We start from the raw sequence: 9749 nt of genomic DNA on the forward strand, positions 1-9749 counted from the left end.
CAAGCGAGTAAATTGTATGCACGTTTTTTTTCGAAGGCAAAAATATAAAAAAATTTGAAGTTAAATATGGGAACAGAATTAAAATGTTAAAAGTAGGCTTATTAAATTTTAATTGGTTGCTGGAAGCGGTTTTTTGGTTTAAAATGTCATTTTGTAATAAATTCCAAAAAATTTGTAAAAACAAAAAATACTTGATTTTATTTTAACGAAAAAGGGAAATGATAAATAAAACATTACGCAAAGAATTCTTTACAAAAAATGCGTTAATTTGTGTTAAGCTGTTTGTTTCGCCTAAAACAAACATTTTCAATGAGATAAAAAATTAAGAAAATAGCAATGCTGTTTTGTAACGATTGTTATATCCATATTTTCACATGCTTTTTTAACAAATGCAATATTTCACAGAGCATTGTCTCTTAACCAACACATTTGAACTGGTTATCTCCTAAATAATAAATTTTAGTGCAATAGTTTAACTATCTAAAAGCATGTCACAACAAATTTAGCCGTTTAACTCGGTCACTTCGGCCATGCGGTCCGATTAAGCGACTCCCACTGATGCTTTGCATATTGAAACCTTTCATGTATACATTGTGTTCTATAAAGCACCCAGACGTATCATGTATACGTTGTAATAAAGTACACAACATACGAGAACACATTGTATATCATAAAACATACAAGAACACATTGTTTGTATATCATAAAACATACAAACTGTAGTAAACACTATACAGCACCTAAACATTCCGCGCATATATTGTATAATGGATACCATACTAACATTCCATGCATTGTATAGCATACGGCATACAAACGCAAGAAGTCATTTGCATCTAAAGAGGCCAACAACGTGAAGCAAATGCTACTAGACGACAGGCTGAAGAACTCTGCTTTTAAAGATTTCTTGCTTAAAGTTTTAATTAATATGTGCAAATAATTTATACACCCGTTATGTTTAAAAATGATAAATATTTGAAAATGTGAAAAATTATTTGTTAAAACTCTTTGTTGTAATACTACGTAACTCGTTTTGAACATAATAGCTGGTCACGTTTTTGAAACAGTTTATCCTATTAAATTTTGTAAATAAGAATTTTTAAGAAATTGACTTTTATTGACTGAAATTTTAAGAAAAAACAAAGCGTAATGTTTTAAACATCGTTTGAACGTTTCTATGAATCACTGCGTTGCATCATAAATAGATGCATAATTATTTTTTATAAAAAATATTTCTGTCAAATAAACTTGAAATCCTGAAGGCAACAACACTCCAACGCAACTTCATTAAGTGAAGAAATTATCATGAAAATATTTTGTCAATGAAACTGCAATTAAAAAACTCAAATGCGACTGATAATTACGGTAGAAGGTTCATCAAACAACAACATACAACTACAAGAAAAATAAAAGATTCCTATTTAGCTAGCCCCTTCACTTCCTTTTAAATTCTTTCCAACATTTCTGACCATTAATTAAAAAAAAACACTCGCATTTCTTAGCAGGTAGATGTGGCCAAATTTGGAAATAAAATTGTAGGAAAGAAACAAAAAGAGGAAGAGGATGGCGAAGTCGGTTGAAAGCATAAATAATGTTGTTGCATTGCGAGGGATGTTACCATATGGAAATGCCGCTCGTTAGTTTTATGTGCTCGAATGAATCATGAATCAAATATGCCCGAACACAAAGCAGAGAACCAAAGTAACAACCTTCAAACAAAGCATTCAGTATTAAAGAAGACAATTTAGATGAAAGAGTAAACTCCAGGCCACATTTTTAAAGATATAAAAATTGTGGGTTAACACTTCATACGAAAATATGAGAACTTAATTTTGCAGGTAACAAATTATTTAAAAAAATTAAAGAACATTAGAAATTTTTTATATAAAGTTCATTGATATGTCTTATCACTAATTTTGTTGGATTAGGTATAACACCGAAAATAAATGCGCAAAGAAATGAACGAACAAACAAATAAATTATTCCTTTTTATTCATTCATTATTCATTATCTAATAATGTTTTTTTCTTATTTTAATAAATCATAGTAAATCATCATCACGAATTTTTTGATAAAAAAGAAGGTCTTAATTTTAAAGTAATTTTTCATGTTAGATAACTTATGCTAAATAATTGAAATAATTTATATGAAAACATTTTTTCATATTCGATCCAATTGCTATGGATTAGATTTGAATGTTCTTCCAGCCTAAGGTTTTCACATCTTTTGGTTTCTTATGCATGGCCCAATTAGCGAAATTTACATATGAGCAAAAAACTGAAAAGATTTACCATTATTAAATATTCAAATAAATAAAGCAATGCAGCAACAAAACACTGTTGTGCATGTGCACATCGCTGGCGATTGAAACATTCATACCCCATCGATATAATTTCGCATCCCTGTAAATAATAATCTTGGAAATTTTTTTCAGGGAAGCATGGATGAGTTGGTGAAGGGGGGCAGACAAGGAGCTTCTTGCCCCTCCAGCAACCAAACATTGTGGGGGCTGGGACAAGCGGGGGCGTGCGGTTCCTTCTGCTGCCTACTTGTTGCCACGATGACGAATTATTGGTTGAAGACCTGGGAGAGGTCTTACACGTTCAACGGCACTGTTTACTATCAGATTGTCTACAGTGGCCTCTGGAAGAGATGCAGTGAAGATAGTAAGTCGCATTGCTTGCTTCTGTTTATAACCGTATTTTATTATTGCATGATTAATGTTCGTACTTGGTTCGATGGTTTGTTCGTTCGTCTGTTTTCCGAATGCATGCATGCACCGCTAGTGCATCTTCATGTTGCTAGAACGTTCTCAAGTTAGTGCGATTGTTGTGGTGTCAGTTGCTAGCAGTTGTGATTTTGTTCGTTTTACAGATTTTTTTTTACGTACGTTGGTTTTCCTTCTTCTGCTTCTTGCTTTTCTGTCTCATTTTTAGCTTTACTCTCATCTTTTGGTTTTAACTATAAAAAACAGTTTGATTTAATAAATTAATGAAATTTTTATTCTTTTGAAATATTGTTAACTATGTTTAATTATTGTATTATATATATATATATATATATATATGAACAGACATCAAAGATGAAAACGCAGTGATTAATTATATGTACCACAGTCTCAACTCTCTCTCTCTCTCTCTCTCTCTCTCTCTCTCTCTCTCTCTTTATATACACATATATTTATTTATTTATTTACATTTTTTTATTTTTATTTATATAGTGCTGGAAATTATAAATTCAATGGTGAATTTATAAACTCACAAAATTTGTATTTCATTATAACCGAAATAATAATAATAATAATGATAATAATAACAATCTTATTTCGCAACTCCTGTAGTGACGGCAGCGTCAGCAGTAGTCGTAGTGGTATTATTATTATTATTATTAGTAGTAGTAGTAGTAGTTGTAGTAGTAGTAGTGTTAGTAGTATTAGTAGTAGTAGTAGTGGTAGAAACTACAGGACTGATTATGATTGAACGAGAAGATGGTTGCCAGCAAGATATTTGCTCCAATTGAATTCATGCTCGATTAATAACGAGATGCAATATGACTTTTAATAATTCAGCGTCCTACATCTGCTGATTGATTGCCCACCATCTTACTTCTACAACATCTTGCCTGGCTCCACCCCTGCATCAATAAAAATGTTTTAAAAATAGTATTTTTAGTTACAAATAATTTCAAGTTTACAGATCAAAAACTTATGAAAATCTAATATTACGATGTTCTAAAGTTTTTTAGATAATACCCAATATTTCATAAAAGGAGAGATAATGTTAATCATTTATAGCCAAAAAAATCAGAAAATTGTATAATTCAAATGAAATAAATGGTGACAAAGAAATTGAACTGTTTGCTACGTAATTGTTTTTGTCCTTCAATAATTTTTGTAGCTCGGTTTCACTGATTCGTCTCGAGTGATCAATTTACAATTTCTGTGGCAAGATCATCGATATTAACTTTACGTTTTCCAAGATGCTGTTAACACTTTCAGCACTCGTTTGGCCGCTCGTTCTTGAATACTCTTTCTCTTTATTATATTTCTTTAAAATGCTATTCGTTTTAAATCGAATAGCATACGCGGTGTATATGAAATTTTAGCGTACTAGTTTTCATTATTTGAATTGATTCAAAAGACATAAACTTGAAAAAGAGTGTTCCGTCAGATATGTTGGTAATTCCCCAGTGTATATAATTTATTGTTCTTTGTACGACAACCACACACCACAGGCCACAACTATGAAACAATTTTAAAAACCGGAAATGTGTAACAAAAACATTGCAATGCTTAAAACAGAGCAGAGGTAAATATACGCAATTGCAGTTGTAGCATTCATTTATGGTCATTCAAAAGATGTTAAAATTTTTGAAAATATATTGCATGCAAGCTTGATTGAATACATAAAAACAAACAAAAATTTTGAATACGGAAGTTTTACAAATAATGGCATAATTTAGTTGGGATTATAAAGCTATGCTGTATTCTGTGTGTTGGATTTGAACGAGCGAAGAAACTCACTTGTATTTATTGGCGAAATAAATCATTGAGTTCATTTTTGTCACCGCCATTGTTTGTTAAATTTTTGTTAGAAACGTGGGATAATAATGTATAATAAAATAATAACAATATCCCGAGCGTTATGATACATAAGAAAACGAATTAAAGTCACTAAGCTGCCGTCAACAAAATAAACTAATAATTCCATTGTAGAAAAAACTGTCAGATGATAAATAAATGACCTTGACATTCATGTACGTTTACATGATGGAATAGATATTGAAAAACATGCAAGAAAAAATTCTTTTGTAAACATAACTAGTCTTATTAGCAGTATGTAATGGGTATTTTAAGATACAGAATGTTTAAAATCAATGCAAAAAATTGTTACACATTGTTACAATATTATTTCTGTGATGTTTTTGCTCGGTCTAATGTTATTGTCGAATCGTGAACAGTCGACTACAATAACGTTAGAGTGCTTCACGAGACATGCACGGGCAGGCGGCGTTCATCTCTATCACGAGAAAAAACAATCAGGAGGCAATTGCCGTTTGACATTGAGAACGACCAAACCAGACGTGACGAAATCAAATAGCGCTTCAGAGTGAATGACAAATGTTCACAGACCTTACTACGCATTACAATTGCAAAACAACGCCACCAAGAAATACGCAAAATGTTTTTTCTTAAAAATATTTCGTTCTTGACTGCTGCTCTTTTTGAGTTACTCGCACTTGCAATCTGTGCTACACCTTAAAATTCGAGAATTTTAAGTGAATTTGTTTACAAAACAGAAACTGCCCAAGTTATTTAAACTGCATATAACAAATATTCTATTTATTTAAAGCTAGACACAACAACAAAAATACAACAAAAATAACATTAACAACAAAAACGACAATACGACAGTAAAAAAATAACATTAACAACAACGTTAGGACGCTAAAAGCTTTTTACTATTTAAAAATCTTTCTCTCTGAAAAAAGTTCAGAGTGTCGGTATGTATGCTTATATATTTAAATAAATAAATATATATATATATATATATTAATATATATATATAAACAAATATATATATATATATATATATATATATATATATATATATATATATATATCTTTATTTAATTATTCAAACAAATTCACTCCAAAACATACGAAAAATGTGTCCATCAGTACAATGCATACCACAATGATACAATAAACCAGACCAACACATACAAAACCAGTATAACGAAAAAGACAAAAACCATCAACAAAACCAGCTGGTCACAAGCAGTATTCTGCATGAAAAACAAGATAATCAAATTTATAAAATAAATAAAACAATGCTAACAAACAATAATAATAATTATTGCAACAATAGATTATTAATCAAAAATAAATAATCCTGATTGGAATGATAGAATTTAAGACGACGACGAAAAGTAGTTGGGGTCTTTAAAGTACGAAGCTTATAAGATACGTCACGAAATGTGCAGAAACAAAAGACTTCCATCTCAAAGAACATTCCAGTTCTAGGTATCAAGGGCGCCTACAGAATGGGGGAGGAGGCAATTGCCTCCAGTTTGAGTTAGGAGGGAAATTCTCCCCCTATTTTTTAAATTTATCAATATCATGAAGACATTTATTATTAGAGCAGTCATGGGCGTAGGAAAAACGACGTGCTAAGTAAAGGATGGATGATGAACGATGTAATGATGAATGTTTAGCCGGACTTGATAAAATGAAATTTTATATTTTTATAACTGTCTTAGATGGGTTAATAAATCAAATGAACAGTAAGTTTGAACAACAAAATTTAACATTCAAGAAAGAACTTTCACTTTTTTCTCCTAAAAACTACAAAGTAGTTGTAATATAAAAGCCAGTGAAATTCAGATGACATGTGACCAGTACGGCGTCAATTCGGAAAAGTTGCATCTAATCTAAATGGTTTCAAAAAATCTTACCAATTGTTCAAAGAAAAATTACGAAAAATCATCTAAAGAGGATAACAAATTAATAGAAACTGATTCTTCAGTCAGATGAAGAAGTTGACAATGAAACCGACATTATGTTAAAAATGAATGCACAATTACATTCTATCCAAAAATGGAACAATTAGAGATATATATAAAACCACTAAAAATCCTATCTTAGTTATCTGGATATCCTGATCTAATGATGTTTTACAAAATATTTACTACCCTTGCAGTGTTCAGCACATCTGCAGTCCAGTACAGATTCAAGTTAGCTTAAAATTGTAAAAACCTACTTCGATCTACAACAGCTGATGAATTTTTATCAGCGTTAATAAGAATTACTGCAGAAAAAGTTTTGTATAAGCCTGAAATGAGGCACGTTATCGAGTGAATGTGAAGTTGAAACACATCGGATCTCTACGTCTAGTAGATGGAACAATCTGTAGAGCCCACGTAAGCACAAATACAAACAAGCACGCAAACATTTCCTTTAGTTAGTAAATTTGTTTCTGTTTGTTTCAAGCTAACAAGGACCACCATACCAAATTTTAATATATTTGATAAGTACAGGTTTTGCTCTAGATTCTCCATGTCTGATGTTCAAATATTCGATCTTTCAACTCAACAAAATATAGTGTTCGTTTTTTGACATATATTCATGTTAGGTGCTTTATAAAAACATTAATGTTTATTTTAAAGCACATTATTCGCAAATGGAAATGTGTAAAAAGCTTAATTAGTGTTTTAGTCTTTATTAGACTAGAAGAAACAATTAAATTTGACAGACATCATATCATATCTATCTGAATAATCATTGCTACATGACAAACAAGTCAACCAGACTTTTGACACAACTTTTTTAAAATTGAAGAATATACGCTTCCATACATTTCATTCACATTTTCATAAAAATACTGAGAATATTTTCTACATATAAATTAACTGACGTTCGTATCTCCGCAGGATTGCACCAAAGCAATTACGTATAAATGCAATTCTTTATGCTACTTTTTTGGATGAAATTGTGCTCACCTAACGTCTTAAACTTTATTTCTGATTACAAATAAAAGGTGGAGGGTAATGCTCAAATATTTAAAATTAGTGATAATATTCAGGACAAATTCAGGAAAAGAAAAGAGTTGACTTGTGCAATTTTCAAATGCTGAAATATTTTTTGGAAATAAAAAACAAATCAAACCAAACTGGAAAACTCTTTTAATTTTTCTCTTTTTATTGAAGCTGCCCCCATTTGCCTATCTTAATAAGATTTCACAGATAAACGTCAGCGTGTTTTCACGAGTGATGGTGGCTCTAAATTAAAACGAATATTTTCATAGCATAGAAGATGTGTATATATATGTATATACGTTCTATATATATATATATATATATATATATATATATATATGTTTATATATATATACTGGTTGATTGGTATACACAAGTCGGTGTTGAATGTAACAAGTGTCATTTATGCCGTTAAAATGAAAAAAAAACCAGTTACGCGAATCCGTTCAGTTTTTTTAATGTAATTTCTCATGTTACCTTAATTAAGCTAAAATAAATGAAGTTATTAATTAATAGGAATAAATAATGAAAATAAAACAATTTCTATTAGTGAAAAATGTTGCAAGTTTGTCAAAAAAAGCCAACGGGAAATGGGGTTTTGTAAGAAGGTTTGCAACAAACAACCCCAATACGCAACCACTAGTTCAAAAATGACTAATAGAATAATGCGGAAAATTAAAGCACGAAACCTACTTTAAGTCTCTTTTTAAAAAGTTTTAGTAGCTTTTAATAACGTTAACTTTAAATAAATTCTTATATTAATTATAATTTAATAAAAAGAATGAAAAAGTGAAAACTTACCACAGTATGCGATAAAAAAACGCTGTTAAAACGGAACTAATATCGCAACTGCAGAAGTTTGTTTGTTAAAAGGTCAAATTTTAACCAAAGATTATAAGTGCATAAGATCATTGAAAAATTTATTTAAATAAAGAAAATATCGAAATTATTCAACCCGTGTAACATAACAGCCCCTGCCTCTCCTTTTCATGAACTTGCTTTATTAATTTACTATTGCCTATCTTTTCCATCTAATAAAAAAAGTATATATTTACACACACATACACATGGAAACATGAAAATGAAAATTGATCTCTAATTATTTATTGTATAAATTACTGAAAAATTAATCTAAAAAATACATCAATTATTCTGCAACACATTAACAACTTACATTTAGGCCGGATTTAAAAAAATTCAAAGGTTCTAAACTGCTAACAAATTTATTAAAATAAAATTTCATATTTTTATAAAAATTATAAATAATTAAAAACTTTAAAGTTTGATGTGAAAACTAATTAATTAACATATAGCGCAAATTTTCAAACATCACCTCTTAACTTGTTCATTTGTCTATAACAAAATATAACAACAAATCGAAACAACTTAACTATTTTTATACATTCTCAATAATTGCAAGCAAAAAAAAATCGCTTCTAAAGTGGGACATTGCACTTGACAAAATTTGAACTGAAATCATCAAAAATGAAACTAAATAATGCAACACAGCATCATGACTTTTTTTGAGGATTCGCGTTCAGTGGAGATGCGCGTTTCTAACAAATCGTCGCCCGCCCCGCCCTATTGAAATATGCATACCAGCATGAAATAATCGTTTATTAGTGTCGTCATTTTTATTTTTTCAATTTTTTGTTAAACCATGTCAAAAAATAACATTTTTTTCATTCATCAACTTCCCGGAAGTGTCTGCAATCAACTGTTTGCAGTGTATATTGGTTTACTTATTTGTTCTTAAATCAACTGCTTTGTTGCTTTTTTTGTTTACATGATCGTCTTCTTATTTGTTTGCATGTATGATCATCGAGATTTCTGTCGTTATATTTCTAGTGTTGATGCTTTAACAATTTTACACACAGGTCGGTACGCGGGCCAGTCGTACAACTGCAGCTCCATCAACTACTTCAACCACGTCGACAGGGACGGCCTCGGTCCAACGGACTCTATCATGCGTCAGTGAAGTTTAAAATGTTTTATTTGGAGTTATAATTAACAATTATTTGGAATATTTTATTTGGAAGAATATTTAGTAATTATTTTTAACATTTTATTCGAGGATGTTATTGAAATATTTTTGAAGTCAAATTAATGTGAAACGCTGTAAAATAAGAGCTACCATTTTTCATATATCACACTCTTATTTTTATATTATTTGAATGTTTTCAAGTCTTTCACACAAAAAAAACAACTTAAGA

The 9749-nt window shown here is 30.1% G+C and overlaps 1 protein-coding gene across 1 annotated transcript; it reads left to right on the forward strand.

Annotated features, from left to right (window-relative positions):
• Positions 1–83: 83 nt before the first annotated feature.
• Positions 84–4274, forward strand: HELRODRAFT_162783 (hypothetical protein; the record flags this gene model as incomplete). Its single annotated transcript, XM_009024884.1, has 5 exons — positions 84–92; positions 803–916; positions 1506–1571; positions 2435–2666; positions 4234–4274. 5 exons carry the CDS (start codon positions 84–86, stop codon positions 4272–4274), a joined length of 462 nt encoding a protein of 153 aa, XP_009023132.1.
• Positions 4275–9749: the final 5475 nt, after the last annotated feature.

Source organism: Helobdella robusta (genome assembly GCF_000326865.2).
Source record: "Helobdella robusta unplaced genomic scaffold HELROscaffold_4, whole genome shotgun sequence".
Taxonomy (NCBI): Eukaryota; Metazoa; Annelida; class Clitellata; order Rhynchobdellida; family Glossiphoniidae; genus Helobdella; species Helobdella robusta.